The sequence below is a fragment of the Engystomops pustulosus genome, chromosome 2 (genome assembly GCF_040894005.1).
Source record: "Engystomops pustulosus chromosome 2, aEngPut4.maternal, whole genome shotgun sequence".
Lineage (NCBI taxonomy): Eukaryota > Metazoa > Chordata > Amphibia > Anura > Leptodactylidae > Engystomops > Engystomops pustulosus.
In genome coordinates this window covers 193,286,411-193,306,985 of record NC_092412.1, presented here as the reverse complement: position 1 = coordinate 193,306,985, position 20,575 = coordinate 193,286,411, and the positions used below count along the sequence as shown (strand labels likewise).

The 20,575-nt window shown below is 40.6% G+C and overlaps 1 protein-coding gene across 2 annotated transcripts; it reads left to right on the top strand.

Annotated features, from left to right (window-relative positions):
- The first annotated feature begins 5,289 nt into the window (after window positions 1-5,289).
- Window positions 5,290-20,263, top strand: LOC140119058 (uncharacterized). 2 transcript variants are annotated; one of them, XM_072137681.1, is made up of 5 exons: window positions 5,290-5,397; window positions 5,592-5,648; window positions 16,125-16,627; window positions 17,516-17,683; window positions 18,683-20,263. In XM_072137681.1, exons 3-5 carry the CDS (start codon window positions 16,156-16,158, stop codon window positions 18,898-18,900), a joined length of 858 nt encoding a protein of 285 aa, XP_071993782.1. In that variant the 5' UTR covers window positions 5,290-5,397; window positions 5,592-5,648; window positions 16,125-16,155; the 3' UTR covers window positions 18,901-20,263. The 2 variants fall into 2 exon arrangements, with proteins under 2 accessions (XP_071993782.1, XP_071993783.1); XM_072137682.1 differs by lacking the exon at window positions 5,290-5,397 and adding an exon at window positions 5,398-5,502.
- The last annotated feature ends 312 nt before the right edge of the window (window positions 20,264-20,575 follow it).

Genomic DNA, 20,575 nt, shown 5'->3' with positions numbered 1-20,575 from the left:
CCTGTTTCTATCAGTACCAAAAACTCTGGAATGCTTTGGCAGCCTCAGGGAACACTAGATGCTTCATATCTGTGATTTATAGGTGTTTCCTTGACTTAACAATTCCCCTTACGATTCGCTATTTACTGTTATGAAGGAGAGAGAAAAAAATGTGTCTGGATATGACTGTGCACCACTGGGATCCAAGGTTTATGTTGGTGGGGGAGGAGAGTTTTATTTGTGGTATTTTTATGAAAATTTGTATGAAAAAATAATTTAAATTCATGATTACATTTTTTAAAGTGGTAAAAATATCCCAGTAGAACTAATCTGATCACTTATGTAATAGGACATTTTTTTTTAGAAAAGAAGTTATTCTCAATGGATGGTTAATCAGGGAAACAATAATGTATCTAATATACCTACGCGAAATCTTCAGTGTATTCTCCATTTTAGCCAGTGGAGGGCACAAGTATTGACATGACACCTATGAAAACACAAATGATAGTACACAAAAGTAAACTTGATCATATGACTAGTGAAATAAATGCATTTATTCTTCTATGTTGTGACTGTATGTGACTGAGAAGCAGCATGTTTGGTTGTCCTAAACATTGGTTGAACTGGGAAGGGGTGGATCGTGAAGTACAAAATAAGCACCACTGTTAGGCCCCTTCCACACTAGCGTTTTTCACGCGCGAGTTCTGCGCGTGCTTTTGACGCACAGAACTTTCATTGCACTCTGTCCCATTGTTTTCAATGGGCCTTTCCTCATTTGCGTTGTTTTTCACGCGCATGCTTGCGTTTGTTTTGACGCGCGTCAAAATCGCAGCATGCTCTACTTTTGCGTTTCACGTGCGTTTTTCCCGCCCCATTCAAGTCTATGGAGACACATCAAAAATGCATTGCACTCGCAAGCATTGCGAGTGCAATGCGTTTTAAATGGATGGGTTGCTAGGTGACATGAATAATTCCCCTGCTCGAGATCGAGCATTTAATTAAAAAAACACAGTGAAGAACAGTGAAGAATAGAATAAAAACAGTGAACACAGGATCATTTAAGTGAAAAACACAGTAAAGAACACAGTGAAGAATAGATTACAGATGTTCGGCACATCTGCTTACTTGTTGGGAGATACGCGCGGAACGGTGCGAACAAAATAGCATGTGAAGAACAATATATATGTGTGTAAAGAACACATTGCAGATGTTTCCATCAGGTTTTTCATTTAGTTTCATTGACCCTGTATAATGTCTTTGTAAGTGTGGTACTGTAATAATATGCCCAGCGCACCACTTCCGGGTTTTCCTTAAAAGCCAGCTTCTCCCAGCTACCCCGCCGGATCTTAGTGCTCCAAGCTTATGAGTGAAGCTATTCCTCTGTGGTCCTGCCCTGACCTCACATTGTGACACCGGACCTGACCCTGACCTAGCACCTCTGCCACCTGCCCTGACTATCTGCCTGTTCCTAACTCCGAGACTGCCTTCTGTTCCTGTACCTCAACCTTGGCTGCCACCGCGGACAAGTCGCACCTGTGGAACGACCTGGTGGTAGGTCTGGTGAAGACCAGGTGCCACTTAGATTCTGGTCCCAGGTGTTGGTTTCTGTCATCGTCCGCGGTGGTCCAGGGGGTTCACTGACTCCGAGCCCTGACATCTAGGCTATAATAAACCGCTATAATAGTTATTAAAGGTGTCTGCAATTAAGCTTTACTATTAAACCTGGTTCTTATGACAATCAAACATTTTTAAAATCCAATTGTCATAGAGACCAAAAAAAATTTGTCTGGATTTACAATTATAAAATATACAGTTTCGAATTACATACAAATTTAACAATCCTACAGAACCTTTCTTATCTTAAAAGTGGCAAAAAATGCAATGAGGGTTTTTTGGAATTTTTTAGGGTAAAAAAATCAAGTGTCTTTTCCTGCCACTCGGAGATAGTGGCTAAAACATAGAACCCCTGCTAGTGCAACGCTGTTTAAAGCCAGAATTATGGCTTGCAATTTTTTTAAAAAATCTCCAGGTTACTCCCCTGCTATATGTGCTGCTGCTATTGTTTTATCATCTTGTCAGTATTTTTTATTTTTTTTTAAATCCCAGACACTGCTGAGAGATTTATTAAAAGGTCAATGACACTTTAATAAATCTGATGGGCAGTCATAGAATTATCACAAGTAGCCTCCTAATGATAAATGACCCCCAATGAGTAGATCATGAACTTCTCTGTAGACAATAGTGTTACCTGATGTGGCAGGGAAGGACATCCCCATGCTGCTCTCTCCATGACTAATTTCTCTGCCCAGCTTCTGCATTCCAAGGTTTGCACATACACCAGTTACTAAGATTGGTGTTCCAATTTTGGCCATTTGATAAAGATGATGCCCTAATGTAATCAACAAGGAAGTAGATACAGATGCCAGGACCACATGAGATAACAACTTTCTGTGCTGTTATTCTGTGTATAAGCATGAAGCTTCAAGCCAACTTGTTCATGAGAAAATATGTCAGACATGGAGGAAACAGATCTTCGGCAGCTAGTGGTAATATAAGGATCGCCTGTCACCTGATGAGCGCTCATTTCTCCAGCGGGAGCACCCGCTTTTCCTCCTTTCCACCTGCGCTCCAGTGGTCATAGCACCGCATCTCTTCTCCATTTCTACTTATACAATGCAATCCGTGGCTGATGAAGGTCTGAATTTATAAGACCGAAACGTTGCAAAATAATAATTATTGTTGGATTGCTATACTGTTTATCCTGGATTAAATAAATTCTCCTCAATTTCTGGCCTATAACGAGTGCCTAGTTATCTTTTCTCGCCTGTCACTTGAGACTCCTGCCACTGTTCTATAGGGATTACACATTAAATTACTAAACACACACACTGCCAATGCATATCACTTTTCTCTAATCTGTTTTATTTTCAGATTATTTTTCTGCATTTTCTGGGGGTTGCTCTCTTTCCTCAGATCTGTCAATATCATTGTCAGGATCACAGGTAGTGGACCCACTGTACCACTGTGAGCGATGATGTAAGCCGACACCTGGAAGCGGAGTCGAAGTGGCGCCCGGTTTTCACCAGAGCCCGTCGCAAAGAGGGTTGGACCTGCTGCAGAGGGATACCACCAGGTCGCTCCACAAGTGTGACTTTGCTCACGGTGGTGGCCAAGGCAAATACAGAATTGTAGAGCAGAAACTTAGGCAGGGACAGGCAGGAGGTCAGGACAAGCAGTGCAGGAGTCGAGGACATAGCAGAAGGTCCAGCCAGGCGACAAGGAATCAAGGTCAGGAACGTAGCAGAAGGTCACAACAGAAAATGCACAGGAATCACAACAAGAATGCTTTTTCTAAGGCGTTAGTGGCACAAAGATCTGGCAGGGGTCACAGGAAGAGGCCGGCTATTTAACAGGTCAGCGGCCAGCCAGCTCCAATTACAGCTGCACTGGGGCTTTAAATCTTACAGAGCCAGCTCACGTGGGTGCTGAGCCGTGGGAGACGCTGCTGGTTCATGGAGGCTGCAGCAGGCACAGAGGGGCACATGGGCACACGAGACATGGGTCACATGGGCACCCATGGAAATCATTTACTGAGATTTACATAGGTCTCTTAGCCTTAGGTAGCAAGACACCAAAGGCATTTACTGTCAACTATGTAGAGTTTTCTAGGCACGGTCTGTGCAGATAGGAGGTGTAGATAGGCTGTGCCAATATCTATTGTCAGTTGAAAAGCAAGTGGCAACAGAATTGTTGCACACGGGGGTGTGGGAGAGTCTCTTGGGGCTAGAGTCTATGGACTCCCTGTACCACTCCCTGGGTAATAGCCACAACCTGGGACCGGACTCTAAGTGGCCCCTGGTCTTCACCAGAGCCCGCCGCCAAACGGGATGGTCTCGCTGCAGCGGGGTGCCACCAGGTCGTTCCACGGGTGCGACTAGGCCCGATGTGGAAGCCAAGGTAGGGAAGCAGGAAACCGGACACAGGGAAGGCAGGACCTCAGGAAGGCAGGACCTGGGGAAGACGGGACCCCGGGAAAGCAAGACCCCGGGAAGGCAAGACCCTGGGTAAGCAGGACCTCAGGAAGGCAGGACCTCGGGATGGCAGGACTTCAAGATGGCAGGACCTCAGGATGACCACTGGGATACAGGACCGCCACAGGAACACAGGACCACCACAGAAACGCCACATGAACACAAGAACGCCACAGGAACACAGGGAAACAGAAGTGTCTGGAAACGCACAGGAAACACGGAGGTGTCTGGAAACACACAGGAGGAACACAGGAGGCTTTCACTTCAGTGGGAATGACTTGAAGATCCGGCAGAGGGTGAAGGGAGGTGCCAGGTTATTAAGGCAAGCCGGATTAGCCAGCACCAATTAGGAGGACGCTGGCCCTTTAAATCAGGAGTTTCCTAAGAAAGTAAGATTTTAGTGCAGCCTTTTTTACTGCCAGGCCACAGTTATTGGTCCAGTTTGTCACCGATTATTACACCCAGGTACTTGTAAGTTTTGGGTTCAATGGTTTGGTCATTGATGTTGATTGGTCTGGGGACTGATTTATTCCTATGTGGGTCGACGATCATTTCCTTTGTTTTGTCTGTGTTAAGGATAAGGTTATTGTTTTTGCTCCAGACCACAAATGAGTTGATGATGCCCCTGTATTGCTTGTCATCACCATCTTTCACACAGGCTAAAATAACCATATCACCAGAGAATTTTTGGAGGTGGCATCGGTCCAAGTTGTGGCTATTGACTTGTAAAAGTCGTGGACTACACTATTTCATCCTGCTGGCTGGGGGGCCCACACAAGGCTAATTATAATAAATCCATTAGGGTGAGGGGAGCTGTATTTAAGGAATCCATAGATACACAATAGAAGTTGGCTCAGGTGTCCTCACACATAAAAATTTCCAATCTAACCGGGTCAGTAAAATAAATACCTGGCCTACAATTCAGAGAAATGGTAGAATACTAGCCACGTGGTAATCCTGTTTGTAACACAGGATTGTTAGAGATTTATATCTGGTCTTTTAGCCTTAGCTGGTGAGACTTTTCACTAGGCCTTCTCTCTGGACCCTGTAAGAATGATGTATTGCAATAAGAAACAGCATGTATAAAAACCCTTTCATTCCACTTCTTTTACGTTCAGTAACCTTTCATGATGTACAATGTCCCTTTGGCACATAATGCCTTTATATCATGAGAAACCCCATTCTTTTGATCTGTCAGGTCATTTTTGGCAGACAGGTGCGTCCAAGGCCTATTGTAAGCTCACCCTCTGTAATCTCTAAACACTGGTTAAACTTTCAGTCGTTTCCATAGAGATATTACCACAGCTCATTCAGCCCTCCAGGGAGATTATTACAAAGGCTTTCGACAAACAGAAAACCTGTTATGACCCAGAACAGCTGCCTCCAGGTACAATATGTCATCAGCTTTCTTCACAAACCGTCTTCCAACTTAGAAACTTGAAGACCTGTAGTGGGGAAGACATAGCTTTTAACTTCAAGTCTGCAAACAAAGGCAATCCTCAGTGTCCATGTATTACACCCGGAAGTGAGAAGTCATTTAACTGCGATACAAAGTAACAATCCTTCTTGTTTCACCTCCAGGCTGAGCTTCTGGCGGAGTTAATACCTTCTGAGGTGAACCTTACCAAGATTTCTCAGGTAAGACATGTCTCACCCAGATACTGGGTGTATTTAACCCTTTTGTGTTTGGCTTCATACTGCAATCCTGGCACTGTCACTGTCTCGGGTGGATATTAAAACTCTTATGATTGAACTTGTTTTCAGGACGTCAATATCTGCTCTATGTCAGACACTTTGTACATATTGTAATGTTTTAGTACCAAATGCCAGCAATGAATACAGTATAGCTTGTTATACTGAACTGTGTAGTATAGGCAGCTGTGGAAAATGCACCCTTCTAGGTATAGGGTGTTTACAGGAACATAAAACATTATTCCCTTGAGTATTGTGAATAATTGATTTTCTCGTGTTATACTGAATACATTTCGTAGGTTTTCACATACATGTTCTATTAAGACACATACACAGATCTGTTTGTGTCTGATCAGTGATCTGCTATCATTGGAGGGTGGTAAACACTGTATATTTAGTGGTTAGAAACCTGACGCACCAAGCATTCAGTCTCAGGTTGTATACTAGCAACATATTCTTTGAGATTTCTAACAAGTAATTCAGGTAAAAAATTCTATATAATCCTGTGCTACAATAAATCGTGGTAATGTCAATATGTAAGCTGCATAATAAATGACAACTCTGTTATCTTCTTATGTCGGCAAAATAATAATATTATTTAATTATCCATATTACAACCAATGATGTCTAGATTTATTCACTTAGATCATCATAAGTCCAGTTCAATAAAATGAAATAGGGTTTAGTTACTGTGCTGTAAAATGTTACATCTGTCCTAAAGTTCTACAGCAGACCCCCCGTCCATAACATACTTTTCACAGTACTAGTCTCTTTATCTGAGAAAGAGCCGCCTTATAAGCCGTCTAGGTGTGGCCCCTGATTGGTAGCACAATCTCTTTGGAATGCTGTAATGTATACCACACCCACTGACTTCATTTGCAAAGAAAGCATATACCTTGACATACTTTCTTCAATTTATGCCTTGTTCATGGCCAATCTGGGCTTTTTTGCTGCCTGAGGCAAAAATTTAAATGATGCCAAACCCATTGCCGCCCCCTTCGAGATTCCTGTAATATCTGGGTAAACAAAATTGCAGCAAACAACCGGATCATAAAATGCTAACAATATTACTAACAATTAAAAATTGTGTGATCCCTACACAGCGCCACAAGATCACTGACACCCTGACTGACCCTGTTTTATACACTAGTAGTCAGTCAGTGATGACATAGACATTAGTGGCATCTAGTACCTTACAGGTGACGATCTGCTCCATCAGGTAGAGGATTTCATTATGTTTTCTCCTGGCTGTGACTGAGGGTGATGGCACACGTGGCGTTTTGAACCCGTTTTTGGCCCGTTTTTAAGCAGTCCGTCAAAAAACGCATGCATTTTTCGGAAACGCATCTGTTTTTGACAGGTGTGACCAATTATCTTAATTGAAACTGGTCAAAACTCATGCGTTTTTTGACAGACTGTTTAAAAACGGTCCAAAAATGCGTTCAAAACGCCATGTGTGCCATCACCCTTATCTCTGCTGAATTCACCACCAGATGTCCCCCACACTGTGCCTGAAAAATACCACAGTATGCCACGGTATAATGTCACATGAAGTGCCTCCCCGTAGAGCTAGCATAGGGATATTTTTGTTTTACTTTACAACCACTTTACTGTAATTGGCAGTCTTGTAATTGGTTAGAAGAGACTACTGTAATTTCTGGTATTACAGATAACAAAGGCTAGGACATGTCTTGTAGTACTGACATTCTGACCACCTAGATAATTATTAAATTTCACCCTGTTAAACAATATTTTGATGATTATGGTGCAATATACATGGAGAATCAGAAGGATTCAAAACGCTAATCTGTATTACTACCCAGAAATGTTTTTGGGCAAACTCTGTGTAAGGGAAAGTCTTGTATACAGAGCACTGGCTGGAGTTACCCGAGGTCAGATCCCACTGATCAATGTGATGTCATATGGATGGAAATGGTGGTTTGAAATGTAAGAAAATAACATTTGGAGAACCAGTGTAATCGCCATTATTACTACAACCAGCAGTCAAGTTTGCCAAGCTGCATTGCAAAGCTTTACAGAGGTTGCTCCAACCATACATATTATGTAACGCAGTTGTTGTGGTTATGAAACCAAGTAAATGATAAAATATGTTTTCACAATAAAATCAAGGCCAAGAGTGAGATAGGAGCAATAAAGTACAGATTGTATACAAGACAAAGGTAAGAGGGATCAATAATGGTTATGGAAGGCAGAAGAAGTCACTGTAGGACACAGTTCTGCTATGTTGTTCTACTGTTGACAGTTGCTGATTGAAACTAATTTTCTGTTTTTTATGGCAGCAAAATCTTTACTTTTGATCTGAAAGAATTTCCAGATAAAACAAATTTTTAAGACATTTTATACAATTTTTGGAATACAATGCATATAAAAGTCTAAATCTTTACTCACAGCCCTAAAATGCTAGTTTTTCTTAGTTTGTGCTGCACTCGTTTATTGAAGGTGGTGAGTAATGGGCAGATAACAACAGGAGTCTGTACCTTGACAAAGTGTACATTATCTGCAAAATAAAGGTATAGCACATTAGTAGCACATGGACCACCCTAGATGTTGCAGGTAAGTAGATGTGTCTTCTGTGGCAGAACTCTGAATGTTCTTTACTAAAAAAAACAGATTTTGATTATACATTGTTTTCATTACATATTACAAATATGTCTTGATTTTATCTTTTGACCCTTAGGGACATTGTTAGGTGTTTACATCCATATAAATAAACAAATGGATACAGGAAATTGGGTGATGGGGAGGTTAGGTACCATACCCCCAATTTAAACCGGGGCCTAGTATATGGCTCTGTATTCGGTCACCCTAAATGTACCACACTTAGTCAATATTGATCCACAATAATCATATTGAAAACAACAACTACCTCTCACCAGAGAGGAAAAAAAAGGATCGACTAGAAGGATGCATATTCAACAACAACAAAATCTTTATTAGTAACAACAATGCTCAAAGGTTAAAATGCATTAAAATTGGTGGAGTACAAAAAGAAAACCGGGCTGACCCGGACAGGGCAGGGTTGGAACAAAGTAACTCATATCGTGGTAAGAAACTGGACCAAATAAACGCATTGGCAATTGAGCTGCAGGAATTTTTTGTGTTTGTATTAGCAGAGTGGTGGTAATGTACCAACCACTCTGAAGCATATGGTGTATAATGGGTATATTACCCTGTGCCTGGGTAAAACAACCTATGGCTTCAGGGAGAAGGGAATTTTATAATTGTCAGCTCTTACCCGATAGTGGGAGGTGTGAGGTGTATTTGCCGCTGTCCGTATTACACGATGATCTGTGGGATTAGGACCAACCTGCTGCAAGAATTAGAATATCCATTAAGGCGGATTTTACTGAATATTGAACACTAAAGGTGTAAATAATCTCTCTGTTCTAGTGATCACGTGTATATAATAATATAATGTTAAGCACTCCCATTTTTACATGGGTCAAATGTAAAAACATATCTAGTTGCTCCTAAGCAACAGATATCAAGACCTGTAAACTGAGGAGCAGCAGAAATTTACAGAGAAGCATTCTGGTTTCTGTTTGTACTTGGTGGAGTTGTGGCTACAAAAAAATAACTATAAACTACACCAAACTGCCCCCTATGCACAAAGAAAAAATATAAACTAATGTTTAACCCCTTAACGCTCTGCGCCGTAGCTCTACGGTGCAGAGGTATAAGGAGTGTATGAAGAGGGCTCACGGGTCCTCTTCATACAAAGGTGGGGGTTTTTGCATTTTGCAGAAAACCCCCACTGCTAATAACCGCGGTCGGTGCTTGCACCGATCGCGGCTATCAACATTGTCATTGCAAAGTCGCCGGCGGCGTTTAAAAGACGATTTTTTACAAACGTCATGGGGGGGGGGGCGGCGATCGGTTGCCATGGTAGCCTCGGGTCTTCTTTTGACACGAGGCTACATGGCTTCTGGAGATTCGTTACAATGAGCCAGTGGCTCATTGTAATAAATGACCTGCAAAAATGCCATATATTGCAATACAGAAGTATTGCAGTATATGGTAGGAGCGATCTGACTATCTAGGGTTAATGTACCCTAGATGGTCTAAGAAATAGTGGGAAAAAAAAGAAAAAAAAAAGGTTAAAAAATAAAAAAAATTAATAAAATATTAAAAATTCTAATCACCCCCCTTTCCCTAGAACTGATATAAAACATAATAAACAGTAAAAATCCCAAACATATTAGGTATCGCCGCGTCCCAAAATGCCCGATCTATCAAAATATAAAAACGGTTATTGCCAGCGGTGACCTCCGAGACGGGAAATGGCGCCCAAATGTCCCAAATTCGACTTTTACACCTTTTTACATCACATAAAAAATGAAATAAAAAATGATCAAAATGTTGCACAGACCTCAAAATGGTAGCAATGAAAACTTCGCCTCATTTCGCAAAAAAATGACACCTCACACATCTCCATGCACCAAAGTATGAAAAAGTTATTAGCGTCAGAAGATGACAAAAATGTTTTTTTCTTTTTTGTACACATTCGTTTAATTTTTGAAAATGTTTTAAAACACAATAAAACCTATATAAATTTGGTATCACTGCGATCGCATCGAACCAAAGAATAAAGTTGAGGTGTTATTTGGAGCGCACAGTCAAAGTAAAAAAAACTGAGCCTACAAGAACGTGACGGGTTTTTTTTTCAATTTTTCGACATTTGGATTTTTTTTTCAGCTTCGCAGTATACGGCATGTTAAAATAAATAACATTACGGGAAAGTAAAATTTGTTATGCACAAAATAAGCCCTCACACAGGTCTGTACACGTAAAAATGAAAAAGTTATGGATTTTTGAAGTTGGAGAGCGAGAAATGAGCGGAAAAACCCTGCGTCCTTAAAGGGTTAAAGGGGTTTTCCCACAAAAGAAAATTCTCACATTTCAATCCCCTAGTGATGTTAACACAATAAAGATTATTTTGACCGCTTACTTTACAATTTTACTCAGTTTTATTGCTGTTTTACCTCCTATCTGTCCTTTTGCTGCTGTAAAATCCCAGGGTGTTTGCAGTACCCCTCTAAGCAGACTCATTACTGTATTATCCATCTAGTTCTGTGGGGTGACAATATGGTTACATTATGAGGGTACAAGGTGTATGTATATACACTTTCATCTGGCTTCTGACATTGTACTAACACACTGACTTAGAGATGAGACAGATCAGAGATGCATGAGATGATTATAGAGCGGCTCATTACATTAGACTTTGAGCTCTGCTACATGTCACAGATATGTGCCTGCCCCCCGCCTTCCCCCAGATCACTTATCTCCTTGTAGCTTGTTGTTTGCAGCCTCTCTCTCTGCTCACCATGTGCTGACAGGATGTACTCTGTCAGTGTCTCTGAGTTCTGTCAGTGTCTCAGAGCTCTGAGCTCTGGCTTCAGCCACACAGCAGAGAAAGACAGAATCTCAGCTCCACAATCACATCCAAGATGGCTGTCCGACCCTAAGAGAAGTTACAGGGTTGTGTCTAGGAGAAATGGAAATTGTGTACACCAGGACCGATAGAGAAAGGTTGGACTTATATTTTAGAAATGCTGTATTTTGGTTAATAACAGTGAATTAGAGAATCTGTTATTTTGCTATCCTGAGTACATATAAGAAACTTGTCTTCTTGGGAATACCCCTTTAAATCCAGTCTGCACTAACCAATGATTAACCTGCTGTTTATAGAATCTTCTAGTAAATACAAAATGAATATCAGCAATGCACTACTCACTAAGTAGAAGCTGCTATATGTTTACCGTATTATTTGTAACATAAATGCAGAAATTGGTCAGAATTCTGTCCATACCATTCTCACAATGTAATAGGGTTATTTTTCTTGCAGACAATCCACTCAAAACGCAAACAAAAAACACCTCTCGTAACTTATCACGGGTGCTCCGTGACCCATATCACAAGTCACGGGCTCACCAGTGCTCCTCACTGTCCCCATTCCAGATCCCTTTCCGCAGTCCGAGAGCGCGTCCACGTCTCCTAGGGCGCACGCACCTGCTTCAGGAAATTTAAAGGACCAGCGGACCATTGAATGGCGCTGGCCATTTTCCCAGAAGGCTATTTAACCCTGCCTCTTCCATTACACCCTGTCGGATCTTTGTGCCTATGCCATTGAGAAACCTTCCTTGCGACATTCCTGCGTTCTTGTGTGTTCCTGCTCCTGAGTCCCATGTTACTGTGTTCTCGCGTCCTGTGTGCCTGTGTTCCTGTTCCCATTTGCCTGGACCCCTCGTTGCTGACTCCGGATTCGACCTGACTTTGCATCTCTGCCGCCTGCCCTAACCCTGACCATGAGACTGTCTTCCGATAAGGTACCTCGACCTCGGCTGCCAGCGCAGGCTAGTCGCACCTCTGGGACAACCTGGTGGAACCCTGCCGCAGCAAGACCATCCCGCTTTGCGGCGGGCTCTGGTGAAGATCAGGTGCCACTTATATTCCGGTCCCAGGTGTCGGCTCCCATGGTGGTCCAGAGGATCCACTGACCCCGAATCCTGACATAACTAATATTATTCTGTTCTACTTATCTCTTAGTTACTGTAAAAAAAAAACCCTTCCCAATAACCCAAAAATAATCAATTTAATTAACCATAAAAGTATTAAAACATGAAATACATGACAATAAAATAGGAAGCTTCAGACTGCATAGTGGGAGAGAGCAGCAGACGAAAAGATCTGATTGTCTGGGAGCAGAAAGAGCTTCTCCCCTATTCCATAAGCGGGATTGAAAAAATGAACATACAGGGGCGTAACTACAGCGGTAGCAGCCGCTATGGAGCCCGCAGTGTCAGGGGGCCTTGTCAACCGACCTTACACAATAAAGAATGGAGGATGTGCACCTTTATATGTCCAGCATGTCCAGCATAATATGTATATAACATATACTGTGATGTATATATGCAGTATCTGTGATGTTCATATGGTGTCTGTGTACACTGTATGTGAGTATGTTGCATATGGCACTGTATGTGTGTGTATATGCTGTGTGTGCACATGAGTGTATTTATATGTGATTGTAACTCGCATGTATGAGTATACTAATATGTATATTTTTTAAATGGGAAGGGCGGCCCCATGCAGTAGCCTGCTAGTGGGCCCTGTCTCTCCGAGTTATGCCACTGTGAACATATACAATATCCAAGTATGTGATACCTTCAAACACAGGATTTCTGACTTCACTACTGTACCCTTTCTAAGGACCTAAAGCTTATCTTTGTTTGTTTGTATGGGTTACAAATGTAGGTCACCTCATATATCTTCAGCACAGCAATCCTTCAGGATCATTCCATACTAGCTTTCTAGCTAGTTAAAACACGGCCTTAAGGACAGGCAGGAAAAAAAAATTTTGATAGTGGGTTGTAATGAGAACTAATTATTATGAGTATTAGTTCTGACCGTAGTGTACTGAACACGGACAGTGACCTGCAGAAACTCCTTACCACATTGAGCCATAGACATGATAGCCAAATAAAGAAATCTACAGTACCCAGGGTACCTGCGAGTTTCAAAGACACATTGGGGGGAACTTACCAAGACTTTACACATCTTGCGACAGTCTTGATATTCCAGGCTGGAAGGGTCCTGCCTGGAATTCAGCTATAACCTGCACCAGGATTCTGGCCTGAAATTTGACAGGACTGGATGAAGCCCCATGACCTACTTTTTGACACCCACTTGTGTATTGTATGGAGCTCGGTAAAGTCACAATTCCTAGTCACGTGTCAGGAATTGACTTTTATATTTCTGGTACGCCAGAAAACTGGGATACAAAGCATGATGGTATCATTCATTATATATTTGTCTTGCCACATGTCCTGACTACCACATGCAGTAAAATTGCAGAAAAACTGCATATGCGTAATTTTCTCCCAGGTTCTGTTTTTTTTTACAGCTTTTATTGTGCATTATAATGACACCTACCCTTTAATCTTAGGATCAGTATCATTACAGAGATGCCAAATCTATATATGTTTTAGATTTTTAATACAAAATAAAAATCATCAAATAAAAAAATCTATATTCTAACATGCGTAAATTTTTTTGGACATTTCAGGGTTTGCTGCCAGGGATAGATCAGCCTTTTGGGACACATGTATATCTAATATACATATCATATATATATATATATATATATATATATATATATATATATGTATTGGAAAGTCCAGAGCAGCACAGCAACTGGGTCGGGTGCAAAGTCCTTGACACTCTGGCTGGAGCGTCCTGAGTATATAATTCCACAAATAGGCAGCACTCCTGGTTAGTGTTCAAAAGCGGTGGGGTATCTTTATTCCATGTGCAACGTTTCAGCTCACGCAGAGCCTTGATAAAGGCTCTGCGTGAGCTGAAACGTTGCACATGGAATAAAGATACCCCACCGCTTTTGAACACTAACCAGGAGTGCTGCCTATTTGTGGAATTATATATATATATATATATATATATATATATATATAGTAGTGACAAGGTCACTATTAAATTGGGAGAAAAAAATGAAGGTTTATGTGTATTACAGCGACCACAGTGTGAATTGGGTCAAACTGGAAGCTGTGGAGACAGAAGTGTGATCACTGCTCCAGACCAAAGCTTCCAGATTGTAATGGGTCTAACAATGCACCAGGTGTGCAATCCCTTAAAGAAGGGTGTGGAGCAGTCAGAAGTCGCTTTCTACCTGGAGACACAGAGGCTGGACTGTGTGAGAGCCACACGTGAGTGACACGGGGTTACTGAACGTATGTTTCATCGGATAGCCAAGGATTTTATTTGATGTTTTGTTTGATACTGATATTTTTCTGGAATAAATGCTGTTTCAACTTTAATCCTGCTGTCCATGAGAGCTTTGTCATTGCCGACCCCCACGTTTGAGCTGAACCCCTACAATATATATATATATATATATATATATATATATATATATATATATATATGTGTGTGTGTGTGTTTTTACTTTGTAGAATAATGTTTTCACCTGTAATTGGTTTTCTCCACACATACTGCTTAGAATTTATACCAAAAAGTTCAATCTTCATCTCATCAGACTACAGAATTCTATTTCTCATAGTCTGGGAGTCTTCCCATGTGTATTTTTGCTGTATGCAGCTTTCATATGTCCTGCACTGAGTCTGCACACTCAGACTGGTGGAGAGCTGCAATGACTTTGACATTGACTTTGTGGAACTTTTTCCCAGCTCCCTATTGCTTCTTTGGATCTAAGGCACAATGATCTTGGGGTTCTTTTTTACCTCTGTAACCAAAGCTCTTCCCCCACAATTTCTTAGTTTGGTTGGGCAGGCAGGTCGAGTTAGAGTTGTGATCGTCCCAAACTTCTTTCATTAGAGGGTTATGGAGATCACCGTGCTCTTAGGAACCTTAAGTGCTGCAGAAATTCTTTTGTAACCATGACCAGATCTGTTCCTTGCAACAATTCTGTCTCTGAGCCCCTTGGGCAGTTTCTTAGACCTTATGATTTTTATGGGCTCTGACATGCACTGTGAGCTGTGAGGTCTTATAAAGACAGGTGTGTGACTTACCTTATCAAGTGCAATCAGTTTAATTAAACACAGCTGGACTCCAATAGAGTCATCTCAAGAGGAATCAGAAGGAAATGGACAGTATGTGAGTTAAATATGAATGTCACACCAAGGTTTTTCAGTTTTTCATGTTTAATAAATTGGCAAAAGCCTACATTTCAGTTTTTTTGGTGGGGTGCTAAGTGTACATTAGCGAGCAATAAAAACCTTTTTTTACATACCAATTATCTGCAATGAAACAAAGAGTGAAAAATTTAAAGGGGTCTGAATACTTTCCACACCCACTGTACCTCTTACACCAAGGACAGTTGGACAGACCCGGAAATCCACCAATATCCTGTCATATTAGGAACTTTTGGGAGGTATAGGTTTATCAATTGGGAGGAATTACCTGCCTACTGGGGGCATCTAACTGACCAGTCCCCCCCATTCCACATACCGCCGCCACTAACCAATTGTTGCAATGCAAGGAACCAAGGGAGATATTGGAACATAGGTTGCTGCTAAAGAGGTGGAAGAGTTCGACTATTATCTAAACTGGTGCTAAAGGGCATCTTGTTAACCTTGCTCAAGGCTTTAGGAATAGTTTCATTTACACAGTCTTACAGTAGGTCCTCTGAAGGAATCAAAAGGCTCATGTGGCCCTTGGTGAAGATGAGCTACCCTTAATTTATGGTATATATACATGAATTATAAGAAAGTTGGAGTGCTGTATTTTATACAAATATCTCATAGAAATATTTTGAGCATGTAAGATCATTGATAGATGCATGTAAGGTAAGATCTTTCTACTAACAGATTATAAAAATACCTGTACAAAAGGTGCTGCAATTCATTTCTCTGTATGTCATTTTAGGCCCTAAGAGACCGAACACCAAGTGGTTAAAATGCTTTCTAGAACAACATCTGCACTTTTTCCCATCATTGTGTGCACTTTTGTATTTTGGAATGCTGAAGCCACCGATGTAACTGAGAACCACCCTGCAACAACTTCAGTGAGCAGAGATAATTTGTCTCCAGTAACACCAGCTATCACAGCAGGAAACATTACACTTTCTCCAGTCTTGAACTTAAGTCTAGATTCAACATTAAATGAGAACACAACATCTGAGAACTCCACCAAGCAGTCACTCACAACTACACCTACAACTGTGAACAACAGTCCTGAGGTTGGATCCACTACCATTGCTTCCACAACTTTTCTTCCATCTGTTGCTTCATCAAAGACAGAAAATTTGATCAGCACAGTTACTAAAAGCAATATCACAACAACTGTTCTACCAACCAATGAAACGTCAACTCGTGAAAGTAATACATCATCAACGCTCCCTGTGGAATCAAACACAACATTAGTGTCAGGTAGGCTGTCAAACATTTCTATAAGCATTGTAATACAAAAAAAAAAAACACAAAAACATTTTTCCTTTGGACTTAAAGACTTAAAAAACACTGAAAAATATATTGAAAACTGTAAGTGCAGACATTCAATCACTGATGGAATTATATTGTAGGTATTATTTTAGTGTAAAAATAGCACAACGATAAAAATTCTAAAACTTGTTTTTGAGTTAAATTGTTAACACGTTTCATCGAACAGTATGAAAAACATGCTAAAATTATTCTGTAGGTTAACATGAGATGGATAATCATAATATGGGCCGCTAGTTAGGACAAGCTGTCTGGTCCTGTTAAGAACACTGGAATTGCCTCATTTTTTCACATTGTCCATCCGGCAATCAGTTAGATCTGAGCAGCCCAGAGGAGACTAATAATATTTCTATATATAAATATATGCCCCTATAATAATGAATTTGCCCCAATAAAAATAATATAGTCACTTACCTGCAGGGGATCCAATGGCCTTTTCTGTGTTCTTCCATGCAGGATGCATGACAATGTTATTGCCCTGGGCTTACCTTATCACCCCCCTGTGTTTTGCGGCATGAATGTGGTGCTAGGTATAGCAGTTCGGCAGGAGAACCCACTGCACTGCTCTTTCAATAAAATATATCAGCGGTAGGACTTTGATACCATTGGATCATTTTAGCTAGTGCATTAGTACTTGGTGGGTCACTTCTGGCTGCTCAAGGACACTCAGAGCACAGCGATAAGGAAACGGACCTGGTATATGCAATGTAAGAAAATAATGAGACTTGGTTAAATATGAATGTAGTAAGAATAAATCGATTATGCCAGCATTAACAATTCTAGATCAATATATTTACATCATTGTCTATTTTCCTCCAGATGAGACTGGGACTGGAATGCAATACTCAGAGACAGTCTTGACCTCCATCTTTGGCACTATGTTAGTCGTGGTACTACTGACCATTATTGCCTTCTGCTTTACCAAATATAGAAAACGACAATCTCAGTACTCTCACCATCCTCTGCATGAAAATGTGTATGAATCAGGTAAAGTTTGCAATAGCTTACAGGTATTTCCAATACTGCAAACTAATGTAGAGATATCAGGTAACTGCATTTTGCAAATTGAAACGAGGATTTATTTGCTTCTCTTAGTTGTAGGAGCACCATTGTTTCAAAATCTCATAACTTTAGAAATATGTTGGCAATCTAAAGGGTGACATATATCATTTGGATTGCTGTGGTGGTCACATTGGGGCACATTTACTTACAATGATGCTAGAGTTATAATGCACAGCTGCGATTCAGTAAGATTGTGCACCCAATATTCTGCATGTGTCGCTTCCCCGCTCAGGCCCGACAGAGTTCATCACCTTTTTTTTTTTGGTGTATCTAACATATACCGTGCTACATAATTTCAAAGTAAAATAAGGCGCTTGGTCCGAATCGGTCGGATTGTCCGATGGCACGCCCCTAATTTGTGTTGCATGGAAGCCAGTGCCAAAAAAAGGGTCGCGTGCACCACAGTCGCAGCGCACACACTTCTTAAATACCTGTGCAGGCCATTTTAGGCATGAAAAACATAAACAGTCCGACTAAAGCGTGTCGCAAGGTGGTGCAAAGCCCATAGTAAATGAGCCCCATTGTATTTTCTAATAAGCAGCAGTCAGATTTTGTTATGCATCACACCCTGAAAAACCCTGGAAAGCCTCCAGTTTGTGGAACCCTGAGACAATTTTGTGACTGTGTTCATGTGGCCACCATTTTATGTAATTTACTTGTGTGTTTAGGTTTGTGGCTAATCATTTTTTTTATGGTATTTAATAAAGAAAATTATACTTATGTGTGAAATGGATGGGCATTAATTATTGGATACAATGGGGCCAGTTCAGCTGTTAGTAGGTAATGACATTTGTGGGACCTGTTACTGATAAAGAAGCTGATGAAAATTCATTGATTAAATGTAGATGATCAAAAATATTTATAGTAATGTATCAGATTTTTAGTAAAACAAATACTAACATTTCCATTGTTCTGCTTCTTCAGAGGGATACACTCCACCCGATGATACCCTTGTGATTTCAGGAGGACTATATGATGCACCCAGAATTTACAATCCAAACATGACAGTCTTAGAGGAGGAGGATACTCAGCCTGAGTATGTCTCATTCAGCAACAGGCCAGGCCAATTTAGGCTTGAGTTCTTACCCGGTGATAAGGACATGGATCCAGCATATAATGGTTCCTTAAGAAGACATGTTTGAGCTGAACTACACATGATGACGATGGAACCAAGCTTTCCTATTTCATAGCTTCTATGAATTGCCTTTATAACTTATTTGTTTTATAAACACTGAACCATCAGTAGAAGTTAAGCTGAAGTTTAGAGAATACCTGCAATGTCTGTCTGCTCTCGTTATCAGGTTTTCCTTCCTGTCTAAAGTTAAGGCAGTGGTGCAGTTGGTTTCATGTGCCTTATTTATAACTATGCATATTACTTCCAAAATCATTACCTTTAGATTAATTTTATAGAAGACTGTGGATTAATATAAGCTCTGAAGTGCCTAAGAATCATATGTACAATGTAACATATCGATTCATTACCAAACATTGTTCTTACACTGCCTTATAATATTTTTCTGCAATCTTTATTCAATGTCTAAACCTCTGTGCAATAGAAATTACAAAAAAAGTAGTAGCTTAAAATATGTAGTGTTCCATATGTACTACAATCTATGACCCTTCTTCCCACATCACACAATCTGCACACATTACAGAAAGGCTGTGGAATTATATGCTGCAGATCATGTATTAGATCATTAAATCAAACATACATTTCTTGCATTATATGACCAGTGTGCATGCAGCCTTAATGGTCTGTACTGGGTTGATATGCTCCAATACTGATTCACAGGGATGACATCACTGTCTGGTGTGAAAAGTCGTGACAATAACAGCTTGTTAACATGTGACTTGCTTCAGGTCTAATTTCTCTGCAGTCATTTCACAATCACTTTAAGGGCACAGTTTACAGTATCGACTAGGGCAGTGATGAACCCTGACGTATAGTATGTAGATTTGTTAAAAATAACCTTTCAACTCTCCTTACATTTCTATTTTAGTAAATACTTTATTGAAGAACATTTTTTTTTCTTAGGATCTGTGTGGTGTTGTTCTTTTTGTAGACTCTAGAAAATGTTACAAGTCAGGTTGTTTCTGCACTGTCAAATAAGCATGACAGTTCTAGCCTTACACTTGTTGACCTAAGTTTGTTCCGACAAACTGGCTCCATGTGTGTGCAGGATTTCCCTGCTTAAAGGACATTTACTATCAGATTTACTGATGGTAGACATGTCCTACTAACCAGTTCCGGAAGAATCGCTCTTCTCGGAATCTCTTTTATTATAACTACATTCCACGATTTCGGCAATATAGAGTTATGTAGACCTTGGGTCCAGGCGGGACTAAAATGTTACCGGGGGGGGGGGGGGTAGATTGAATAAATTATAAGATATAAGTCAGTTTACCTGCATCAAAACCACATGCATTAGGGGATCTTGTTCTGAAAAATGTTGTGGATTGTTCCTGTGGACATTTCTGCATCAAATTTTGTAAGAAAAAAACTTGTTGTGTTGAGAATCCCCTCTAGTTTTTGGGCTCCACATTCTGATGTAGAATACTGACCAGAATGCAACCTATGCTGATGCTCTGCATCATGACATTGAAGTGAGCCAGCGGCTCCCCCAGTCTGCAGTGTAATCCTGTGAATTGAGTCAGAAGGGTGTTCCTGAGCTGACCTGCGTCAGGCTGCAATACCCCATTTACCTCAATGGGAGCCCAGTCTATAGTAAGCCTATATTGCCACTCCAATATACTTAGAATATTATTTTATGATACATAGATATAACATATATGAGATGTTGTCTTATAATGTAGTAT

What these genes read in the sequence shown, in the direction of transcription:
- LOC140119058 (XM_072137681.1), top strand. Translation starts at nt 16,156, where the DNA reads ATGCTTTCTAGAACAACATCTGCACTTTTTCCCATCATTGTGTGCACT. An exon ending in AAACACAACATTAGTGTCAG is followed by an intron (nt 16,628 to 17,515) that starts GTAGGCTGTCAA and finishes ATTTTCCTCCAG; the next exon opens with ATGAGACTGGGACTGGAATG. An exon ending in TGAAAATGTGTATGAATCAG is followed by an intron (nt 17,684 to 18,682) that starts GTAAAGTTTGCA and finishes CTGCTTCTTCAG; the next exon opens with AGGGATACACTCCACCCGAT.